This window comes from Salmo salar, chromosome 16 (assembly GCF_965601325.2).
Source record: "Salmo salar chromosome 16, fSalSal1, whole genome shotgun sequence".
Classification (NCBI taxonomy): domain Eukaryota; kingdom Metazoa; phylum Chordata; class Actinopteri; order Salmoniformes; family Salmonidae; genus Salmo; species Salmo salar.
The window spans coordinates 35,349,430-35,375,008 of record NC_138306.1 but is presented as its reverse complement, the minus strand read 5'-3'; the positions used below and the strand labels follow the sequence as shown (position 1 = coordinate 35,375,008).

General features: G+C 42.4%; 1 protein-coding gene across 4 annotated transcripts in view; it reads right to left on the bottom strand.

The window, feature by feature from the left end:
• Positions 1 to 350: 350 nt before the first annotated feature.
• The window catches only part of LOC106573699 (solute carrier family 66 member 2), a 95,006-nt gene continuing 69,777 nt past the window's right edge, over positions 351 to 25,579 (bottom strand). For all 4 annotated transcript variants that reach the window (XM_082962691.1, XM_014148987.3, XM_014148985.3 and 1 more), the window contains exon 5: positions 351 to 5,851. In XM_082962691.1, coding sequence (XP_082818817.1) covers positions 5,677 to 5,851 — 175 coding nt within the window. In that variant the 3' untranslated portion in view covers positions 351 to 5,676. The remainder of the gene's footprint in view (positions 5,852 to 25,579) is intronic.

Sequence of the window (25,579 nt, the reverse complement as noted above, 5' to 3'; positions counted from 1 at the left end):
CAGACTCTAGTTTTGTCTATTCTTGATTAATGTCCAGTCGTGTGGTCCAGTGCAGCAAGGAAAGACATAGTTAAGCTGCAGCTGGCCCAGAACAGAGCGGCACGTTTTGCTCTTCATTGTAATCAGAGGGCCGATATAAATAATATGCATGCCAGTCTCTCTTGGCTAAGACTTGAGGAGAGACTGACTGCATTACTTCTTCTTTTTATGAGAAACATTTATTTGTTGAAAATTCCAAATTGTTTGCATAATCAACATGCACACAGCTCTGACACACACACTTATCCCACCAGACATACCACCACGGTGTAACGGCCGTCGTCAAAATGAGACCAAGGTGCAGCGGAGGATGTGTTCATCTTAAATGAATTTAATGGACCGAATGAACACTATACAAAAATAAACCAAAAAACGACCAGCAACAGTTCTGTCAGGATACAAAACTAAACAGGAAAATATTCACCCACAAACCCCAAAGGAAAAACAGGCTGCCTATGTATGACTCTCAATCAGCAACAACGATCTACAGCTGTTCCTGATTGAGAGCCATACACGGCCGAAACAAAGTAATACACCAACATAGAAAAAGGAACATAGAACGCCCACCCTAGTCACACCCTGGCCTAACCAAAAACAGAGAACCAAAACCCTCTCAATGGCCAGGGCGTGACACACGGGTCTTTTCACAGTCCCCAAATCCAGAACAAATTGAAAGCATACAGTGTTATATAGAGCCCTTATTGCATGGAACTTCCTTCCATCTCATATTGCTCAAATAAACAGTAAACCTGGTTTCAAAAAACAGATAAAGCAACACCTCACGGCAAACGTCTCTCCCGTTTGACCTAAATAGTTGGTGTGTATGCACTGATATGTAGGCTACGTGTGCCTTATAAAAATGTCTGTAGTTCTGTCCTTGAGCTGTTCTTGTCTATTGATGTTCTGTATTATGCCATTCTGTATTATGTTTCATGTCTTTTGTGGACCCTAGGAAGAGTAGCTGCTGCTTTTGCAACAGCTGATGGGGATCCTAAGAAAATACCCTCAAAAAAGCGAAGGACAACAGTTTCATAAATCTTGCCACAGAAAACCAATTTGAGATGGGAGGGTTGCTCAGTCAGTTGACTCCCAAAATACTGTGAAGTAGGTGAAATTACCAACCATAATGCCTTTAGGTTTCCTACTATTCCATTATATTTTTAGGTGAGCTCAGCTGTTTTCTTGGCCTAGACTATATGTTAGGTCAGAGTTACAGTATGTGCTTTAAGGTGAACAGTAACGTGCTCTGCCAAGCTCTCAGTCACAGGGCTACCTGTTGAGGCCACAGTCAGAGCCAGATGAGGTCATCCATCATGGGGAAGGGCTGTGTGGCTGCCTGGACTCGGCCTGTCCTGCTCCCAGCATGGAACACCACTTCTTCATCTCTAAAACTAAGAGCATTGTATTTGGTACATATCATTCCCTAAGTTCTAGACGTCAGCTGAATCTGGTAATGAATGATGTGGCTGTTGAACAAGTTGAGGAGACTAAATTACTTGGTGTTACCTTAGATTGTAAACTGTCATGGCCAAAACATATACTGTAGAGTCAATGGTTGTAAAGATGGGGAGAGATCTTTCCGTAATAAAGAGAGGCTCTGCTTTTTTGACATCACACTCCAAAAAGCAAGTCCTGCAGGTTCTAGTTTGTCTAATCTTGATTATTGTCCAGTCGTGTGGTTGAGTGCTGCAAGGAAAGACCTAGTTAAGCTGCATCTGGCCCAGAACAGAGGGCACGTCTTGCTCATCATTGTAATCCGAGGGCTAATATAAATACTATGCATGCCAGTCTCTCTTGGTTAAAAGTTGAGGAGAGACTGATTGCATCACTTATTTTTATAAGAAACTTTAATGGGTTGAAAATCACAAATTGTTTGCATAGTCAACTTACACACAGCTCTGACACACACACATTTACCCTACCAGACAAGCCACCAGGGGTCTTTTCACAATCCCCAAATCCATAACAAATTCAATAATGCATACAGTATTATATAGAGACATTATTGCATATTGCTCAAATGAGCAGCAAACCTGGTTTAAAAAACAGATAAAGCAACACCCCTATTTGACCTTCATAGTTTGTGTGTATGTATTGATATTTAGGCTACGTGTGCCTTTTTAAAATTGATATAGTTCTGTTCTAGAGCTGTTCTTGTCTATTAATGCTCTGTATTATGTCATGTTTCATGTTTTATGTGGACCCCAGGAAGAGTAGCTGCTGCTTTTGTAAAGCTAATGGGGATCCTAATAAAATATCAAATACCCCTATCCCACCCTGCACACCTCGGCCCAGAGTCAAGGATGATTACCCAGCATTGACAATGTGACACAGCATCATTAATGGCTGGGCCTGTCTAGAAGTGCGGAACATGTAGAATATTAGAGAGGAGAGACATATCTCATCTATAATCTAGAGACCGTCCCTCCCTCAGGTTTTAATATTTCATGTTCTACCAATCTCCTCCTGGACATACCGTCCCCCTGGACCTCCTCTACATAGACCTATAGGGAGCTATGGTAATACATTACCCAGGAGTGGAGAAGAAGCTTCTTAATGAATATTCATCTCCCAGTTCATCTGCACCATGACAGGGAGAAGAGGCTTGGAATATAGGATTTGAACAGTGTTTCACAGGCAGGGTATTCCTACTCTCATCAAACCGACACAAATAAATACTTGGCGGTCGCCTCACTCTGTACACACATCACCTTACAGAAATATGAAAAATGACCAGGTGTTGCTATGAATGGTTTATAAGAATGAATGTTTGGGTAAATACAAGCATTTCCTAGATACACACTTTAATTTTATTTCCTACAACAGACTTTGGTAAATTTGACCACTTGGACAGTAACTGATCTTACAACAAAACACATTTATATATTATTTCCTATGTAGTTTAGCTTTGGCATAGCTCACAATTTTGAAAGTACATCTTTTGATGTTAAAACAGTGTTTATCCACGCAGATATCTCATCTCTAAATCATTTTTTACAACCAAACTGTAATTACAGCACCGTTTGGTAAAAGTCTTGAGATGTGACTTTTTTGGGAACATTTTGACAGTAGCAGACATCCACACAAAGCACATAGTTTATGTGGACATATCCCAAACACATATCTAAAAACAATGAATATACTTTCAGTATGTTTGAAGTTTAAAGGCAAAAACATATACTCTATAAAGAGTTGGTATAAAGAGTTGGTTGATAGATTGTCATTGGAAGGGTTATCCTAATTTCCTGGGGAATAAAAGGCTGGCTAGCCAGACCCAGTATATTAAACATAGGGAGGAACACATTAACACACAGACAATCTGAGTTTATGGGAAAACATCACAAGAAGGCAACTGATAGGATACAGACGCAATAAGAAAACAACACAAGAAGCCTTCTTGTACCAACTGACTATAATATGGCAATATAAGAATGATGATAAATAATGTCATTGTTTTTGCCAAGTATACTTTAAAACAATAAAACCATGTGAACATACAGTTCATAAAAATGCAGAATCAAATAATTTGGGGATTGGGGGTAGGTTTTGGTTGTGTTCCCCTGCTTAGATATTGAATGCATCAACCAGTGTTTTCATGCCACGTCATTGACTGTGTCATTGACTGACAGATTGCTATAATATATGATGTGGTTAGCTGATACGTATAATACCTTTCCAGGCGTTGTAAGATCTGGCGGCGTCAGCAAGGGATGCACCCATTAGTTAGATTTGAGTATGGTCCTTCCAGCTACCTAACTTAACACCTCTTGAAATGAATAGAATTCAAGTCAAGCCTACATTTATTTTCTTTATGTGGAGGATGGCATCACACACTTTTTACAGGCAATCTACAGGTAACTGCCAAAATAATGGAAACACTTGAGTAAATGAGGGATACAAAGTATATTGAAAGCAGGTGCCTAAACACAGGTGTGGGTCATGTATAGAAATGCTGGGCAGGCTATTATTTTGGCTACCATGGCTATTCTCACTTAGGATGACAATGCCCCCATCCACAGTGCACAAGTGGTCACTGAATGGTTTGATGAGCATGAAAACTATGTAAGCCATATGCCGTGGACATCTCAGTCCCCAGATCTCAACCCACTTATGGGAGATTCTGGAGCAGTGCCTGAGACAGCATTTTCCACCACCATCAAAACACCAAATTACGGAATTTCTCGAGGAAAAATGGTGTCGCATCCCTCCAGTAGAGTTCAAGACACTTGTCGAATCTATGCCAAGGTGCATTGAAGCTGTTCTGGCTCGTGGTGGCCCAACGCCCTATTAAGACACTTTTTGTTGTGTTTCCTTTATTTTGGCAGTTACCTGTATCTGCCCTGGTTTTCAGCTTCACACTGCCAGGCAGAGGCAGGAAGGGCTGTCAGCTACTGATGGGAAACCTAACGGGACGGGGGTCTTTCTGCATGCTGTGCAAACATTAGCCATGCAAATTATTGTCACAGTCTCAGCACTGGGAGGCCACAGCCACATACAGACTGGCCATGGATAAAGGTCACATCTGAGGAAGACAGGCAGGCAGGCACAGACGTTCATTCAGCTGATCATCCATCTCTCTCTCTCCTCATTCCAGCAGGGTGTCTATAGCGTTAAACCATTTAGGAGGACTGTGATGGTCATGACTGGCGTCAAATGAGAGAAAACTAAATGTCCCTCTGATGACAATCAAGCTGTTCCCAACCAGAAAGACACAGCTCAGTCTTCTCAGATAGCGCTCAGTAAAACTAAACAGCATGAAATTGACGACCGACACTGATGTGACCACAGACTAAATGAGCCGGGAAGTCTCCATTATTTTCTCTCTAAATCACCAGACTCAGAACACCATAACAATTTATTCTACAATGTTCCCTCACAACTGACCATTGAAACGTCTTCAGTATGGCAGGAGTACTCGTTAGCAAAGCTTGAAGGAAAAATCCAAGACTAACACTATGTTTTAATGGATCCTTATATAATTGTGCTGTATGTGGGTGATAAGACGGAATGGAGAATTGTTGATTTAGATAGCTGTGATACCAAGTATCAATTTTTGCAATACAGTTCATTCTCCTTTCCCTCTGAGTCAAAGGCAGTTCTTCCTGGTGAGTAGAAACCTCCCGTCTGTGATAGTAAGACAAAGCATATATAAACTGTCCAGAAATAGCTGTTTTAGAGAGATGAATGTGGCCCATGCTTCCTGTAGATATACTGTAATGTGTACATTCTGTGGCGTTGCCCTGCACCTAAGTGCCACGAATGCCCATGGCGCCACACACTAACAAACACATACATATGTCTATATTTAATCTTAAAAACACAATGAAGGAGTCACCCACACACACAAAATGTCCCCACTTGTCCAAATTATTTCTTTGTTTTACTATCCTTGTTAGAACTTCTGGTCCCCACAAGGATAGTAAAAGCAAAAACACATATACACGCACACAAACACACAGTGCCTGGCTGCTCTGCTACCATTCAGTTACTACCACAAAAAATTACCCATGAAAACAAATAAATAGCCTCAAAGACAAAAACATACACTCTCTGGTATTCTCTATCTAATTAAAAAAATAGACATGGTAAGGCACAAGTTTGATTAAGAGCATGGGTGTATGAGAAGGTTATGAGGGTTCAGCCCAGTTTGACTCCGATGTCCTGTCCATAGTAAAGCACCTGCAGCAGGATGGCTACGTCGATAAGGATCTGGACCGCCCCACACACCCAGAACTGAAACGGGCTGTCGTTCATCACAAAGTATGCTGTCTTGAAGATGTCTCCAGCAGTCCACAGCAGCACCATCTTCACACTATTACAAGAGAGATAAGGAGAGAGAAAGAGGTAAATCCATATGAACTCAATCACTTTTTGACAGCATCCCTCCTTTTGATTTAAAAACCCTGTATTCAAGAGCATGTTGTGTCTCAACCGATGGCATGCACAACACAACAACTTCTGATTATATAAAATAGGGTTTAAGCTACAACATATGCGAATATTTAAAACATTTTGATCATTGACGTTTAAGGTTAAAACCTTTTTTTTTCAATTCAAAAGATAGTTCAACAACCCTGTTTGTAAGCTTTTTAATTAGATCAATGTCAACCGTCTATCATTTCCAGTGATGAAGACATGGATGTCTCATGGTATGGTGAGTATGCAAAATAGGTCAACTTTGAGCACCTTCATTTCTTGTTTTGGCATTCAGGTCCAAAAAGTCACTCTCTGAGCACTTCTACAATGGGCAAATATGTATGGAAGGTTTCATTCAAATCAAAAGGGGTGCTGTCAGAAAGTGATTGAATTCAAATGGATTTACCCAAAGAGGAAATATGTAGCAAGGTATGCAAAAGAGACATTTTATTTTCCAAGATCCACATTTGGGAAAACCATATCTGTTGTATACACGTACAGACAGGCACAGCAACAAGCTGATACCAGGACTCAACAGTATCACTGTTTCTTAAGTACAGTCTGAAATCAGTATACAACAAAGTCTGAGAGTAGGAAAAGAGAACAGAAGATAAACAATCAATAAACAGAGTAAATCGGCCAGCATAACAATGATTGATCAGGCAGAGCGCTGCCTAGACATCTGCAGTGCAGGTTAATACCCTCAAGAGGAGCACAGTAGCCATCTCCATATGAGTTTAGAGCTCAGCCAATAGTCTAACTTACCTAAAGTTAGAGCAAAACTTTTTAAAGAATATTTTGAGTGAGAATGATTACCATCGTAACAGAGAATGTGACAGGGTTGAACTGAAGACAGACTGCTGAACAGCTTTCCCCCCTCCACCTCCTCCTCTCTCTCTCTCCCTTTCCTCAGGCCATTTCCATCCCACCGGTATTCATGCAAAAATGTGTTTATTCATTTCATTTGAGCCGGGCAGAGTAGAGGAGAGCAGAGCAGGAGAGGCCTGGGAATGGGTGTGGGACTATCAGTCAACCGTCAGTTCTGAGGATAACACAGAGAACAACTCCACACGTCATTAAGGTCAGAGTGGCCAATGAGTCTATCACAGGACAGAACAACTCGAATGAACACAGGGAATGGCTGCCACGCTATCCTTGAGCTCTCCTTGCCCATGTCAACTCATCTCTCTTCCCATGAGCCCCAGTGTAACGAATGATCCATTATCACTGAACAATACTACGTTGGCAATTGGTACAGCCCGGTGACATGATACAAACACATTATTATGACTGGGGTACAGCGAGGACAAGGTGAGGCTGCAGCTTCTACTGGCCAATCACTGGGTTGTTATAGAGCTGTATATGGTGAGTACATGTGTATGTTCACATGAGGTGTGTATGGGGTGAAATAAGGATGAGTGCATGTGTATGTGTACACATCTATAGCATGCACATATGATGTGTTTGTATACAGACCAGGAAGAAAACCTTCACTGTGTAATAAGGTGTACAGTAGGTCAGCATACGTCAGTCTTCACTTTAGAGGTAGTTGTATGAGTGTGAGGAGAAACTCATATCTTGCTACATTAATGGACAAAGGATGACTCGAATGTCCTCCATAACCAATTCAAGTCACATTTTACTGACATACAGTATATGTGAATAGTACACTCTTAGACACTCTTAGAAAAAAGGGTTCCAAAATGCGACTGTCCCCATTTTGGTTCCAGGTAAAAACCTTTTTGGTTCCAGGTAGAACCATTTTGGGTTCCATGTAGAACCCTCAGTGGAAAGGGTTCTACATGGAACCCAAAACAATTATACTTGGAACTAACAAGGGTTCTTCAAAGGGTTCTCCTATGCGGACAGCCCAAAAAAACTTTTAGGTTCCAGATATAACCTCTCTTTTTAAGAATGTACATGTGCTTTTGAACAAAGAAGGAATGGGAGCTATGCTCAATGATGGACATGATCTCTCTCTCTCTGAGCTGCTATTCCACAGGGAAATCCAGTACTTTTGATTGACTAAAACATTCCTGTTTGAAGCCATTTTCAGAATGTGTCCTCTACCGCACAAGAGAGAGCTCTCCAGCAGAACCCCTCCCACTAATCCCAAGCACTTTAATGTTTGCTTTTTACCATTTCCCCCTCTTTTTTTTCTCCTGCCTGCCCCAAGTCCTCTGCTAATTTCGTTGCTCCAGAGACTGCAAACATCATTAACGAGGATGAGTCATTAACGAAGTAATTAACAGGGGCAGGTCATCTGTACAAGTGCAGCCCCAACAGCAGCGCATCAGAATGGAGACAAAATGGCACTTTAAAGGTCGTTAATCTCATGCACAAAACACACCTCCACTTAAACTCAAGCTGTCACACACTAGCACACCATTCAACTTCTGGGCTGCGTTCAGTACGTTTTTACATTCTGGAACATTTCATTGAAAAAAGGGAGGGGTTGGGTTGTGAGTTGGGGAATACTGTCAGCATGGCCACTGCTCTTTAAATAAGTCACTCATTGCTTCAAGCCACACCTTTCCACACCCACCAAACGGGAGTAAACATACCTCAAAGTCTGTTCAAGAACGTAAAAGAAAGTTTGGGGGAAATGTATCATTCAGTACAAAAAAATCCACAACATAGCAAACATTCAAGCGAACTGAACGCACTTCTGGTCTCCATCCCTCTCGCTCATGACTCTACCTTTCTCCCCCCCTCTCTCTCACATGCACACACACACACACCACACACACTCTTACACATGTCATTTGTTTGGTGAATCAACAGGAGATGAAGGAAATACTGAGTAAACAATTGAGCGGGTCTTGGGTGGCCTTTGTAGGGAGGAGAAGTAATTATGGCATCGATTAGAAAAACTGATATGCTGTTTCTCGACCTGGGCCCCCCACTAATGCTCTCCAACGTGAGTCCTGACAAGTCCCCTATTGATCCCATCTAACCTGACACCTTCATCTACCCTAAGTCGCAGAGCATAGCAGAGGGAACAGAGAGTGAAGGAAGGACAAACAGAGAGAAAATGTGTGTGAGAGAGAGTGAGATTATCTCTTATTAGACACCTAATCTTTATCATCTCAAAAATATGTATTCATCTCAGGCAAACACACAATTTACAAACACAGAGCGTCAGCAAATCACCCTATACACCACTTCACCAGAGGCAGAGGGAACAGGAGGATATACTGTAGTGGTGCAGATGCCAGGGAGGATAGTTGCAGAATAAAAAGTGACAGAGAGCCAGTTGGAGGGAGCGTGTGAATGAGGTGAGGATGGGTGTACTGATAGGTATCTGGCTCCGGCAGTGATTGTGCTCTGTATTGAGCGAGAGCTGTCAGGCCTCCATTTAGCTTTTCTTACAGAGGCATGGAACACAGATGGAGCATCTGAAAGGTTGCTGACTGCGAGTGCAGAAAGTTACATTTACAGTGAACTCCTCCTGAACTTAGACCACCTGAACATTAATCCCCTCAGTTCCTCCCCTTCATCACTACTCTCCTCCATTCTTCTCTTCTTCTCTCCCGCCCTGCATCATTTGTTTTATGTGGTTCGGGGTGGTGGTTTATTTAGTAGGGCGTTTGATTTATTATTTTCCGGGGTTTTGGGTAATGTTCTATGTTTGTATTTCTATGTGGTCTCTGGTCTTTTGTATTTCTATGTCTGGTTTATTGGGGTTGGACTCTCAATTGGAGGCAGGTGTTTTCTCGTTGCCTCTGATTGAGAGTCCTATATATGGGTAATTGTTTGGTGTAGTGTTTGTGGGAGATTGTTTCTTGTTTTGCCTGTGTGAGCATGACAAGACTGTTTTGTTGTTTGTGTGTTTTTTTGGTTTGTTATTTTGGTGTTCTCTTTATTTAAAAATAAATGACAAGATGAGCATCCACATTCCTGCTGCGTTTTGGTCCTCTATTCCCGACGACAACCGTTACAGAATCTCCCACCACAAATGGACCAAGCAGCAGAGTAAGGAGCAAAGGGATTTCGACATGGACTGGCGGGAGAAATGGACGTGGGAGCAGATTCTGGCCGGAGAGGGCCCATGGAGGAAGTCGGGTAAGGACCGGGAACGCTACCGAGGAACACGACTGGCGTTTAAGCCCGAGAGGCAGCCCCAATAATTTTTTTGGGGGGGTCACATGGGTAGTTTGGCTGGGCAAGGAGTGAGCCCCAGGCCAAATCCCCGTACCTTTTCTGGGCAACCAGTGAATGGACAGGTCCCGTGCTTCGGGGTAATGGGTACTGTGGCGAGGCCAAGTATTTTTAGGCCGGGAACGCGCTATACCAGCGCCCCGCATTTGCCAGGGGGTAGTGGGCATCCAGCCAGTAAAAGCGATGCCAGTTCTGCGCTTGAGACTGCCAGTACGCCTCTACGGTCCAGTGCGTCAACCCAGTCCGACTCGGCCTGTTCCCGCTCCCCGCACCAGCCCTGAGGTGCGTGTTCCCAGGCTGATACCTCCAGCACCACGCATCAGGCTTCCAGTGCGTCAGCCCAGTCCGACTCGTCCTGTTCCCGCTCCCCGCACTAGCCCTGAGGTGCGTGTTCCCAGGCTGATACCTCCAGTACCAGCACCACGCATCAGGCTTCCAGTGCGTCAACCTAGTCCGACTCGGCCTGTTCCCGTTCCCCGCACTAGCCCTGAGATGCGTGTCCCCAGACTGGCACATCCAGTACCAGTACCACGCATCAGGCTTCCAGTGCGTCAGCCCAGCCTCGAGAGTTCGGCAACAGTGTGCAGTCCAGAGTATCCGGCAACAGTGTGCAGTCCAGAGTATCCGGCAACAGTGTGCAGTCCAGAGTATCCGGCAACAGTGTGCAGTCCAGAGAATCCGGCAACAGTGTCTAGTCCGGAACCGAGGGAGACTGCCTGTGACCCGGAACCGAAGGGGTCTGCCTGTGACCCGGAACCGAAGGGGTCTGCCTGTGACCCGGAACCGAAGGGGTCTGCCTGTGACCCAGAACCGAAGGGGTCTGCCTGTGACCCAGAACCGGGTGAGTCTGCCTATGACCCGGAACCAAGGGAGTCTATCAGCAACCCGGAACTGAGTAAGTCTATTGACAATCCAGAACTAAATATGAGTAACGGTGTATCAAATAAGTCTGCCTACAGTGTGGAACGGAAGAGGTCTGCCTACGATCCGGAATGAGGGGAGTCTGCCTACGGCCCGAAACTGATCAAGTCTGTTTGCATTTGGGAGGACAGTAGGCCGGAGCCAGAACCACCTCCTGTATAGGTGGGTTGGGGAGGGGGGGTGTAGCACAAGTTCCGTCGGTGACAGCAGCCACCCTCCCTTCCCTCCCTTTAGTTTAGGAGGATAAAAAAAAAAAAAATGTTTTTAAATGTTTTTATTTATGAGGTGCATCCGGGGTCTGCACCTTTAGGGGGGGGTACTGTCACGTCCTGACCAGTATAAGGGTTATTTGTTATTGTAGTTTGGTCAGGACGTGGCAGAGGGTATTTGTTTTGTGGTTCGGGGTGGTGGTTTATTTAGTAGGGCGTTTGATTTATTATTTTCCAGGGTTTTGGGTAATGTTCTATGTTTGTATTTCTATGTGGTCTCTAGTCTTTTGTATTTCTATGTCTGGTTTATTGGGGTTGGACTCTCAATTGGAGGCAGGTGTTTTCTCGTTGCCTCTGATTGAGAGTCCTATATATGGGTAATTGTTTGTGGGAGATTGTTTCTTGTTTTGCCTGTGTGAGCCTGACAAGACTGTTTTGTTATTTGTGCGTTTTTCGGTTTGTTATTTTGGTGTTCTCTTTATTTAAAAATAAATGACAAGATGAGCATCCACATTCCTGCTGCGTTTTGGTCCTCTATTCCCGACGACAACCGTTACAGTGGAAGAAAGGACAGGAGGGAAAGGGAAGAGCGGGAGAGGGAGAGGAGAGGAGAGAAGGGGAATGGGAGAGGATGAGACATTAACACTCCTCACCTAAGGGACCCCATGTGGAGGATTCTGGGTGGGATACTATTAAGGCATCTGCATACTAGTTTCGGTTTTCTCCTAGCAGAACTCACCTAGGCGACGCGAACTTCAGTGCCTCGCATAATCAAGAATTCTGTCATTAATGTTGACGTCTTAGTCTGAGATGTTTGATGCAGTATTTCTCAAGTGAAAAACTGTGCATGAAAACAAGTCGTCTGCCGTTGAATGACGACAAACACTTCATTAAAGAATCCATACTGTTGACCAATCACAGACGAAGGGGCGTAGATTTCGGCTACTGAACTTTAGGCAGCGGGCCGTAGCGAGCTATCTGATTTAGTTGAATTGATGATTGATCTCTGTTTTATATTTATTTCACTTTTTTTTACCAGGTAGGCCAGTTGAGGTCAAATTCTCATTTACAACTGTGACCTGGACAAGATAAAGCAAAGCAGTGCGACACAAACAACAGAGCTACACATGGAATAAACAAACATACAGTCAATAATACAATAGAAAAAGTCTATATACAGGGTATGCAAATGAGGTAGGATAAGGGAGGTAAGGCACTAAATAAGGAGAAATAATTACAATATAGCAATTAAATACTGGAATGATAGATGTGCAGAAGATGAGTGCGCACGTAGAGATACTGCACGTACATCAAAGTTGGATCAGCCTGTAGTGTGGTTTTCCATTTTAATTTTGAGTGTGACTCCAAATCCAGACCTCCATGGGTTGATAAATTGGATTTCCATTGATTATTTTTGTGTGATTTTGTTGTCAGCACATTCAACTATGTAAATAAAGTATTTAATAAGATTATTTCTTTCATTCAGATCTAGGATGTGTTGTTTAAGTGTTCCCTTTATTTTTTTGAGCAGTATATTTAAAAACAATAACATGGAGAGTGTGTGTGTGTGTGCGTGTGTGTGCATCCATCAGTTACACATACATGTCAGTACATACACACAAGTAGAGGGAGAGGCATTGTGCAGTGAGGTGCTGCTTTATTAAAAAAAAAAAGAACTTGTGCTATATAAGATGGAAGGGAGTTCCATGCCCTCATGGCTCTGGATAATACTGTACATTTCTTTGAGTTTGTTCTGGACCTGGGGACTGTGAAAAGACCCCTGGTGGCATATCTGGTGGGATGTGTGTTTGTGTCAGTACTGTGTGTAAGTTGACTATGCAAACAATTTGGAATTTCCAACACATTGTTTCTTACAAAAACAAGAAGTGAGTCTTTCCTCAACTCTCAGCCAAGAGAATAGTATGAATAGTATTAATATTTGCCCTCTGATTACAATGAAGAGCAAGACGTGCCACTCTGTTTTGGGCCAGCTGCAGCTTAACTATTTCTTTCTTTGCATCACTGGACCATATGACTGGACAATAATCAATATAAGATAAAACTACAGCCTGCAGGACTTGCTTTGTGGAGTGTGGTGTCAAAAAATCAGAGTATCTCTTTATTACTGACAGACATCTCCCCATCTTTACAACCATTGGATCTATATGTTTTGACCATGACTGTTTACAATCTAAGGTAACACCAAGTCATTTAGTATCCTCAACTTGTTCAACAGCTACACCATTCATTACCAGATTCAGCTGAGGTCTAGAAGTAAGGGAATGATTTGAACCAAATACAATGCTCTTGGTTTTAGAGATGTTCAGGACCAGTTAATTACTGGTCACTCATTCCAAAACAGACACTTTGTTAAGGGTTTCAGTGACTTCATTAACTGTGGTTGCTGATGCATATATGGTTGAATCATCAGCATACAGTGGTTCCTCTTTAAAAGTTGTGAGCTTACACTGCGGGACTTAGAGGTACCCAGCGTCACGGCTTCATTGCTCCAGACCACCACAAGGGGGAGTTTAGAGCACTCATTATGCATTTGGGTCCCAAGGTTTTTATATGACCAATCATATCGAGCAGTTCCAATGTCGAATTTGTCACGAGCCACCCGTCCCTGGTGACTTTCTTCAGCAAAGATGGCTGACAAAACATTACAGTGGAAGCTAATTTAAGTAATTATAACATCATAACGAGTCAAGCAAAACATTTACAGTTGAGAGGAATATGTTAGTTAATGTAGAGACATACGAAAATCGCTATTTAGCAAGTTTGTTTCAGTCATATTCAATGCCAGGTGTATCAAACTCCATTCTTTGAATGATGATGTGTCTGCATGTATGTATTACAATTATACACTTCAACAGTTTTTACCACTCCTGCTCCTGGGACATCAATGATTACACATTGTAAATTTGCAATAGACTAGAAACATGATTTAAGTAAAGGCTGATTTGTAATTCATATATACAGAATAAAAACAGTACATCCTGCCAGCACGCCCACAAGCGAGCCACTCAGGCGGAGAATGACACGTGGAAGAGAGCAGGAACGAGATGGGAGTAACAATCCAGGCTATTTGCTCTGAGACCGGCATAATAATGTAATGAAACAAGCAGGGAGCAGGTTTCGAACCCTCAACATTCTAGCCCGAAGTCCAGCACGCTATCGACTGTGCCCAAATGTATTAATTGGGGTTGGGGCCGATTGTGGCTAAAAACACTTTATCAATTGGAATCTTTAACATGTGGAAAGGGGAAAAAGTATTATTACTAGTTTTTCACAAGCGTAGCAAGATGGGCTGTTAGCTGAACAATAGATTATTCAACCTTTACTAAAGACTTGTCTCATAGCTGAGCTAGGTGTGAACCCCACCCCCTTTCCCAACTTGCAACAAATCTTTCCACATCTACCTACACACGGTTAATGTTCTGAAAAAAAATATCTATATCTATATATATATTGGTCATGGCTCCCAAGTGGGGCAGCGGTCTAAGGCACTGCATCTCGGTGCAAGAGGCTTTACTACAGTCCCTGGTTCGAATTCAGGCTTTATCACATCCGACAGTGATTGGGAGTGCCATCGGGTGGGGCACAATTGGGCCAGCGTTATCCGGGTTTTGCCGGGGGAAAGGCCTTCATTGTAAATAAGAATTTGTTCTTACCAGACTTGCCTAGTTAAATAAAGGTTACATTTTAAAAAACAACTGGTGGCAACCACAGCGCATTCAATAGGAGGTGAACAGTGGCTAGTGCTGAAAATATAGCTAACTTGTTATGCAAGTGTTGCACACCAACAGATGGAGAAAACCTACACCAGTCAAGCAATTCATTTCAACAATAATCTTCATTTTAATTTGACTTTACAAACAACAAGAGGGCTTAATTGAAGTCTATTTCTTTGGAGCCTAGACCTATATAAAATAACTTAACTGGCTGAGGTAGGCTATGAGGCTTAACAGCCTAATAGAAGTAGGATTCTTTTTATTAGGCCTACTTACAATTGTAACCGGTCTCCCTTAAGCACGACAAAGGGATTCTTTAGCTAAAGAGCCCAATACTGTACTGCCGACTGTACTGTACAGCCCAATACTGTACTGTACAGCCCAATACTGTACTGCCGACTGTCACGTTGTACAGCTCTATATCTTCCGTTCCATTCTAATGGAAACCCAGAGGGTTTTTCATTTTTCTTCATTTTTCAAATAAATTAACCTGTTAGGGCTAGGGGGCAGCATTGACACGGCTGGATAAAAAACATACCCGATTTAATCTGGTTACCACTCCTACTCAGTAACTAGAATATGCATATACTTATTACATATGGATAGAAAACACCCTAAATTTTCTAAAACTGTTTGAATGGTGTCTGTGAGTATAACAGAACTCAAATGGCAGGTCAAAACCTGAGAGATTCCTTTACAGGAAGTGGCCTGTCTGACCATTTGTTGAACTTCTTTTCCATCTCTATCATTTACTAAGGATCTCTGCTCTAACGTGACACTTCCCACGTCGTCCATAGGCGCTCAGAGCCCGGGAAAAAACAGAATGTCGTCATTCCAGCCCCAGGCTGAAACACATTATCGCCTTTCTCAAGTGGCCGATCAAGAGACACTAGCTTATGCGCGTGACCCCGACCGCCCCCGCCTTTGGGATTTTTTCCTCTGCTTGCCGAAAAGGAGATTCCCTGTCGGAATATTATCGCTTTTCTACGAGAAAAATGTCGTAAAAATTGATTTTAAACATCGGTTGACATGCTTCGAAGTACGGTAATGGAATACTTAGAATTTTATTGTCACGAATTGCGCCAAGCGCGTGACACTTCTTTACTATTTCGGATAGTGTCTGGAACGCACGAACAAAACGCCGCTATTCGGATATAACGATGGATTATTTTGGACCAAACCAACATTTGTTATTGAAGTAGCTGTCCTGGGTGTGTATTCTGACGAAGACAACAAAAGGTAATGAAATTTTTATAATAGTAAATATGATTATGGTGAGTGCTAAACTTGCCGGGTGTCTAAATAGCGAGCCCGTGATGCCCGGGCTATGTACTTAGAATATTGCAAAATGTGCTTTCACCAAAAAGCTATTTTAAAATCGGACATATCGAGTGCATAGAGGAGGTCTGTATCTATAATTCTTAAAATAATTGTTATGCTTTTTGTGAACGTTTATCGTGAGTAATTTAGTAAAATGTTAGCGAATTCCCCGGAAGTTTGCGGGGGGTATGCTAGTTCTGAACGTCACATGCTAATGTAAAAAGCTGGTTTTTGATATAAATATGAACTTGATTGAACAAAACATGCATGTATTGTATAACATAATGTCCTAGGGTTGTCATCTGATGAAGATCATCAAAGGTGAGTGCTGCATTTAGCTGTCTTCTGGGTTTTGGTGACATTATATGCTGGCTTGAAAAATGGGTGTCTGATTATTTCTGGCTTGGTACTCTGCTGACATAATCTAATGTTTTGCTTTCGTTGTAAAGCCTTTTTGAAATCGGACAGTGTGGTTAGATTAACGAGAGTCTTATCTTTAAATGGCTGTAAAATAGTCATATGTTTGAGAAATTGAAGTAATAGGATTTTTAAGGTTTTGAAAATCGCGCCACAGGATAGCCGTGGCTGTTACGTAGGTGGGACGAATTCGTCCCGCCTAGCCTAAGCTAGTACCAGTTAAAAGTTTGGACACACCTACCATTTCCAGGATTTTTCTTTATTTTTACTATTTTCTACATTGTAGAATAACAGTGAAGACATCACAACTTTGAATAACACCACTCTCCCGTGTGCTCTGCATTCTGTAGTACAGACATGGCCTGCTCTCCCCTTATGTAAGGAATTTGGCACTTTCCCATGTTTATTACAGTATCTTTTTATTTATTTATTTATTTATTTCACCTTTATTTAACCAGGTAGGCTAGTTGAGAACAAGTTCTCATTTGCAACTGCGACCTGGCCAAGATAAAGCATAGCAATTCGACACATACAACAACACAGAGTTACACATGGAATAAACAAAACATACAGTCAATAATACAGTAGAACAAAAGAAAACAAAAAGTCTATATACAGTGAGTGCAAATGAGGTAAGTTAAGGCAATAAATAGGCCATGGTGCGAAGTAATTACAATATAGCAATTAAACACTGGAATGGTAGATGTGCAGAAGATGAATGAGCAAGTAGAGATACTGGGGTGCAAAGGAGCAAGATAAATAAATAAATACAGTATGGGGATGAGGTAGGTAGATAGATGGGCTTTTACAGATGGGCTATGTACAGGTGCAGTGATCTGTGAGCTGCTCTGACAGCTGGTGCTTAAAGATAGTGAGGGAGATATGAGTCTCCAGCTTCAGAGATTTTTGCAGTTCGTTCCAGTCATTGGCAGCAGAGAACTGGAAGGAAAGGTGGCCAAAGGTAGGATTTTGCTTTGGGGATGACCAGTGAGATATACCTGCTGGAGCGCATGCTACGAGTGGGTGCTGCTATGGTGACCAGTGATCTGAGATAAGGCGGGGCTTTACCTAGCAGAGACTTGTAGATAACCTGTAGCCAGTGGGTTTGGCGATGAGTATGAAGCGAGGGCCAACCAACGAGAGAGTACAGGTCGCAATGGTGGGTAGTGTATGGGGCTTTGGTGACAAAACGGATGGCACTGTGATAGACTGCATCCAGTTTGTTGAGTGGGGTGTTGGAGGCTATTTTATAGATGACATCACCGAAGTCGAGGATCGGTAGGATGGTCAGTTTTACGAGGGTGTGTTTGGCAGCATGAGTGAAGGATGCTTTGTTGCGATATAGGAAGACGATTCTAGATTTAATTTTGGATTGAAGATGCTTAACCTGTTGGGTCTAGGGGGCAGCATTTGCACGTCTGGATAAAAAAAATGTACCCGATTTAATCTGGTTACTAATCCTACCCAGTAACTAGAATATGCATATACTTATTATATATGGATAGAAAACACTCTAAAGTTTCCAAAACTGTTTGAATGGTGTCTGTGAGTATAACAGAACTCATTTGGCAGGCAAAACCCTGAGACATTTTCTGACAGGAAGTGGATACCTGATGTGTTGTATTGAGTTTAAACCTATCCCATTGAAAAACACAGGGGTTTAGGAATATTTTGGCACTTCCTATTGCTTCCACTAGATGTCACCAGCCTTTACAAAGTGTTTTGAGTCTTCTGGAGGGAGATCTGACCGAACAAGAGCCATGGAACGGTGATGTCCCATTAGACACCTGGCGCGCTACTTCATGTTGGGTACCCTCGTTCCAATACGTTATAAAAGGCTATGCATTCGTCCACCTTGAATATTATTCATGTTCTGGTTAAAAAAGGCCCTAATGATTTATGCTATACAACGTTTGACATGTTTGAACGAACGGAAATATATTTTTTCCCCTCGTTCATGACGAGAAGTCCGGCTGGCTTACATCATGTGCTAACGAGACGGAGATTTTTGGACATAAATGATGAGCTTTTTTGAACAAAACTACATTCGTTATGGACCTGTGATACCTGGAAGTGACATCTGATGAAGAGAATCAAAGGTAATGGATTATTTACATAGTATTTTCGATTTTAGATCTCCCCAACATGACGTCTAGTCTGTATCGCAACGCGTATTTTTCTGGGCACAGTGCTCAGATTATTGCAAAGTGTGATTTCCCAGTAAGGTTATTTTTAAATCTGGCAAGTTGATTGCGTTCAAAAGATGTAAATCTATAATTCTTTAAATGACAATATAATATTTTACCAATGTTTTCTAATTTTAATTATTTAATTTGTGACGCTGACTTGACTGCCGGTTATTGGAGGGAAACGATTTCCTCAACATCAATGCCATAGTAAAACGCTGTTTTTGTATATAAATATGAACTTGATAGAACTAAAAATGCATGCATTGTCTAACATAATGTCCTAGGAGTGTCATCTGATGGAGATTGTAAAAGGTTAGTGTATCATTTTAGCTGGTTTTATGGTTTTGGTGACCCTGTCTTTGACTTGACAAAACATTACACACAACTCTTGTAAATGTACTGTCCTAACATACTCTAAATTTATGCTTTCGCCGTAAAACCTTTTTGAAATCGTAAAACGTGGTTAGATTAAGGAGATGTTTATCTTTCAAATGGTGTAACATAGTTGTATTTTTGAAAAATTTGAATTTTGACATTTATTTGGATTCAAATTTGCCGCTCTTGAAATGCACCTGCTGTTGATGGAGTGCACCACGGGTGGCACGCTAGCGTCCCACCTAGCCCCAAGAGGTTAATGTGAGTCTGGAAGGAGAGTTTACAGTCTAACCAGACACCCAGGTATTTGTAGTTGTTCACATATTCTAAGTCAGAGCCGTCCAGAGTAGTGATGCTGGACGGGCAAGCAGGTGCGGGCAGTGATCGATTGAATAACATGCATTTAGTTTTACTTGCGTTTAAGAGCAGTTGGAGGCCACAGAAGGAGAGTTGTATGACATTGAAGCTCATCTGGAGGTTAGTTAACACAGTGTCCAAAGAGGGGCCAGAAGTATACAGAATGGTGTCGTCTCCGTAGAGGTGGATCAGAGAATCACAAGCAGCAAGCACAACATCATTGATGTATACAGAGAAGAGAGTCGACCCGAGAATTGAACCCTGTGGCACACCCATAGAGACTGCCAGAGGTCCGGATAACAGGCCCTCCGATTTGACACACTGAACTCTATCAGAGAAGTAGTTGGTAAACCAGGCGAGGCAATCATTTGAGAAACCAAGGCTGTCGAGTCCGACAATAAGAATGTGGTGATTGACAGAGTCGAAAGCCTTGGCCAGGTCGATGAATACGGCTGCACAGTAATATCTCTTATCGATGGCGGTTATGATGTCGTTTACGACCTTGAGCGTGGCTGAGGTGCACCCATGACCAGCTCTGAAACCAGATTGCATAGCGGGGAAGGTACGGTGGGATTCAAAATGGTTGGTAATCTGTTTGTTAACTTGGCTTTCGAAGACCATAGAAAGACAGGGTAGGATAGATATAGGTCTGTAGCAGTTTGGGTCTAGAGTGTCACCCCCTTTGAAGAGGGGGATGACCGCAGCAGCTTTCCAATCTTTGGGATCTCAGACGATACGAAAGAGAGGTTGAACAGGCTAGTAATGGGGGTTGCAACAATTTCGGCAGATCATTTTAGAAAGAGAGGGTCCAGATTGATTTGTATGGGTCCAGATTTTGCAGCTCTTTCAGAACATCAGCTATCTGGATTTGGGTGAAGGAGAAATGGTGGGGGCTTTGGCAGGTTGCTGTGGAGGGTGCCGGGCAGTTGACCGGGGTAGGGGTAGCCAGGTGGAAAGCATGGCCAGCCGTAGAGAAATGCTTATTGAAATTCTCAATTATAGTGGATTTATCAGTGTTTCCTAGCCTCAGAGCTGTGGGCAGCTGGGAGGAGGTGCTCTTATTCTCCATGGACTTTACAGTGTCCCAGAACTTTTTTGAGTTAGTACTACAGGATGCAAATTTCTGTTTGAAAAATCTAGCCTTAGCTTTTCAAACTGCCTGTGTATATTTGTTCCTAACTTTCCTGAAAAGTTGCATATCACGGGGGCTATTCGATGCTAATGCAGAACGCCACAGGATGTTTTTGAGCTGGTCAAGGGCAGACAGGTCTGGAGTAAACCAAGGACTATATCTATTCCTAGTTCTAAATTTTTTGAGTGGGGCATGCTTATTTAAGATGGTGAGGAAGGCACTTTTAAAGAATAGCCAGGCATCATCTACTGACAGGATGATGTCAATGTCATTCCAGGATACCCCGGCCAGGTCGATTAGAAAGGCCTGCTCGCTGAAGTGTTTTAGGGAGCGTTTGACAGTGATGAGGGGTGGTCGTTTGCAGTAGATTGCAACACCGCCCCATTTGGCAGTTCTATCTTGGCGGAAAATGTTATAGTTAGCGATGGAGATTTCAGGGTTTTTGGTTGTTTTCCTAAACCAGGACTCAGACACGGCTAAGACATCCGGGTTGACAGAGTGTGCTAAAGCAATGAGTAAAACAAACTTAGGGAGTAGGCTTCTAATGTTAACATGCATGAAACCAAGGCCTTTACGGTTACAGAAGTCAACAAATGAGAGCACCTGGGGAGTGGGAGTGGAGCTAGGCATTACAGGACCTGGATTAACCTCCGCATCACCAGAGGAACAGAGGAGAAGTAGGATAAGGGTACAGCTAAAGGCTATACGAACTGGCCGTCTAGCACGTTTGGAACAGAGAGTAAAAGGAGCAGGTTTCTGGGCACGATAGCATAGATTCGAGGCATAGTGTACAGACAAAGGTAGGATGTGAGTACATTGGAGGTAAACCTAGGCATTGAGTAATGATGAGAGAAATATAGTCTCTAGAGACGTTTAAACCAGGTGATGTCATCGCATATGTAGGAGGTGGAACAACATGGTTGGTTAAGGCATATTGAGCAGGGCTAGAGGCACTATGAGTGAAATAAGACAGTAATCACTAACCAGGACAGTAATGGATGAGGCATATTGATATTAGAGAGAGGCATGCGTAGCCAAGTGAACATATGGGTCCAGTGATTGGTTGGGCTGACTGGGGACACGGCGATTCAGACAGTTAGCAGGCCAATGCTAACAAGCTAACAGTTAGTAGGCCGGGGCTAAACAAGTTAGCAATTAGCAGACAGGGGCTGGCAAGCTAGCAGTTAGCAGACCGGGTTAGCAAGCAAGCAGTAGGCAGACCGGGGCTAGCAGTTAGCAGACTGGAGCAGGCAAGCTAGCAGTTCGCAGACCGGGGCTAGCAAGTTAGCCTTTGGGAGACGTCGCGATGGGGGTAAGTCTGTTTTTGCCTCTTCGTGCGGTGACGTCGATAGACCAGTCGTGGAATTAGTAGGGTTCCAAGTAGCTCTAGATAGCTAGCAGGCTGGTTATCAGAATGGGCCTTCAGCGGACGTCGCGCCTGAGGGGCCTGTTGGAATCCTCGGGCAGATTATGTCGGTATTCCAGTCGTAGAGGATCGGCGGGGTTCCATGCCCCGTACCGGCAGTAGAAGGAGTCCGGATATTGTAGCCCAGGAGTGGGCTTCGGTGGTAGCACAGGAGCCCTGGCCGAGCTAGCTTCAGGCTAATTGGTGCTTGCTCCGGGATGGAAACGCTAGCCAGGAGTAGTCACCTGGGATTGCGGTTAGCTAGTTGCGAAGATCCAGTTGAAAATGTTCAGAGTTTGCGGTTGGAATCCGGGGATATGGAAAAAAAATCAAAAAAAAAATAAAAAAAAATATATATATATATATATATATATATATATATATATATATATATATATATATAAAATTATAATAGGTCCGTTATGCTCTGGTTTGAGTCACGTTGTTCGAACTGGCGAGAGCTTTCCGAGCTAAAGGTTAGCTGATGACCGCTAGCAATGGTTTGATGACTGATAGCTGGTAGGTAGTTAGCTGGCTAGCTTCAGTTGAGGGATTCCAGATCCGAAGTAAATAGAAATAATATAGAAAAAAATCAGATTCACGCCACATTGGGTGAGGTGGGTTGCAGGAGACTATTTAGAAGTTGAGGTTTAGGAAAATATGTTAAAAAGATATGCGAAGAAAAGGATGTAAAAAGATATATACAAGGGACACAACAGGACAAAGACGTCTGACTGCTATGCCATCTTGGAAGAAGCCCAAGTTTTGTGGACTGCACAGTAGCCTATTAACCTGTTTAGGATAGGGGGCAGTATTGACACGGCTGGATAAAAAACATACCCGATTTAATCTGGTTACCACTCCTACCCAGTAACTAGAATATGCATATACTTATTACATATGGATAGAAAACACCCTAAATTTTCTAAAACTGTTTGAATGGTGTCTGTGAGTATAACAGAACTCAAATGGCAGGTCAAAACCTGAGAGATTCCTTTACAGGAAGTGGCCTGTCTGACCATTTCTTGAACTTGTTTTCCATCTCTATCATTTACTAAGGATCTCTGCTCTAACGTGACACTTCCCACGTCTTCCATAGGCTCTCAGAGCCCGGGAAAAAACAGAATGTCGTCATTCCAGCCCCAGGCTGAAACACATTATCGCCTTTCTCAAGTGGCCGATCAAGGGACACTGGCTTATGCGCGTGACCCCGACCGCCCCCGCCTTTGGGATTTTTTCCTCTGTTTGCCGAAAAGGAGATTCCCTGTCGGAATATTATCGCTTTTCTACGAGAAAAATGTCGTAAAAATTGATTTTAAACAGCGGTTGACATGCTTCGAAGTACGGTAATGGAATACTTAGAATTTTATTGTCACGAATTGCGCCATGCGCGCGACACTTCTTTACTATTTCGGATAGTGTCTGGAACGCACGAACAAAACGCCGCTATTCGGATATAACGATGGATTATTTTGGACCAAACCAACATTTGTTATTGAAGTAGCAGTCCTGGGTGTGTATTCTGACGAAGACAACAAAAGGTAATCAAACTTTTATAATAGTAAATATGATTATGGTGAGTGCTAAACTTGCCGGGTGTCTAAATAGCGAGCCCGTGATGCCTGGGCTATGTACTTAGAATATTGCAAAATGTGCTTTCACCAAAAAGCTATTTTAAAATCGGACATATCGAGTGCATAGAGGAGGTCTGTATCTATAATTCTTAAAATAATTGTTATGCTTTTTGTGAACGTTTATCGTGAGTAATTTTGTAAAATGTTAGCGAATTCCCCGGAAGTTTGCGGGGGGTATGCTAGTTCTGAACGTCACATGCTAATGTAAAAAGCTGGTTTTTGATATAAATATGAACTTGATTGAACAAAACATGCATGTATTGTATAACATAATGTCCTAGGGTTGTCATCTGATGAAGATCATCAAAGGTGAGTGCTGCATTTAGCTGTCTTCTGGGTTTTGGTGACATTATATGGTGGCTTGAAAAATGGGTGTCTGATTATTTCTGGCTTGGTACTCTGCTGACATAATCTAATGTTTTGCTTTCGTTGTAAAGCCTTTTTGAAATCGGACAGTGTGGTTAGATTAACGAGAGTCTTGTCTTTAAATGGCTGTAAAATAGTCATATGTTTGAGAAATTGAAGTAATAGGATTTTTAAGGTTTTGAAAATCGCGCCACAGGATAGCAGTGGCTGTTACGTAGGTGGGACGAATTCGTCCCGCCTAGCCTAGAGAGCTTAAACATATAAACACATTTGGTTAATAAAATAATGATAAAATTACTCTTTCAAAATGCAGATTTGGATTTAGCTGTAGATCCATAACGAATTACTATGGGAATAAATATCACTGATTTACAGAAATATTGGAACAAAGTTGTCTAATGAAGGCAAACAATTTACAATCCTCCAATCCTGTAGCCTACTCCCGACCGTCACGTTGTACAGTGCCATATTTTCCACTCCATACTTACGGAAACCCTGAGGGTTTATTTTTAATTTTTTCTCTGAATAAAAAAACTATAACATTAATCAAATTATTTAAGACAAATTTCTTAAAATCAATCCCATATACTATGTTATTATAAAAAAGGTTTTAAATTCTCTGGTAATGACAATACGGAATGCTTCTCAAAGATGCAATCTGGTGGTCAAACTAGCAATAACTTGCATTAACAGAAAAAATGGCTGACAAATAGATAACGTGCCACAGAATGCTGCAGCAGCCCGCAAGGTTTGCCGCAGCATGACACAACTTTTACAGGAGGAACCACTGTACATGGGCACAAATGCTTTGTTTAACCTGTTGGGTCTAGGGGGCAGCATTTGCACGTCTGGATAAAAAAAATGTACCCGATTTAATCTGGTTACTAATCCTACCCAGTAACTAGAATATGCATATACTTATTATATATGGATAGAAAACACTCTAAAGTTTCTAAAACTGTTTGAATGGTGTCTGTGAGTATAACAGAACTCATTTGGCAGGCAAAACCCTGAGACATTTTCTGACAGGAAGTGGATACCTGATGTGTTGTATTGACTTTAAACCTATCCCATTGAAAAACACAGGGGCTTAGGAATATTTTGGCACTTCCTATTGCTTCCACTAGATGTCACCAGCCTTTACAAAGTGTTTTGAGTCTTCTGGAGGGAGATCTGACTGAACAAGAGCCATGGAACGATGATGTCCCATTAGACACCTGGCGCGCGAGTTCATGTTGGGTACCCTCGTTCCAATACGTTATAAAAGAGTATGCATTCGTCCACCTTGAATATTATTCATGTTCTGGTTAAAAAAGGCCCTAATGATTTATGCTATACAACGTTTGACATGTTTGAACGAACGGAAATATATTTTTTCCCCTCGTTCATGACGAGAAGTCCGGC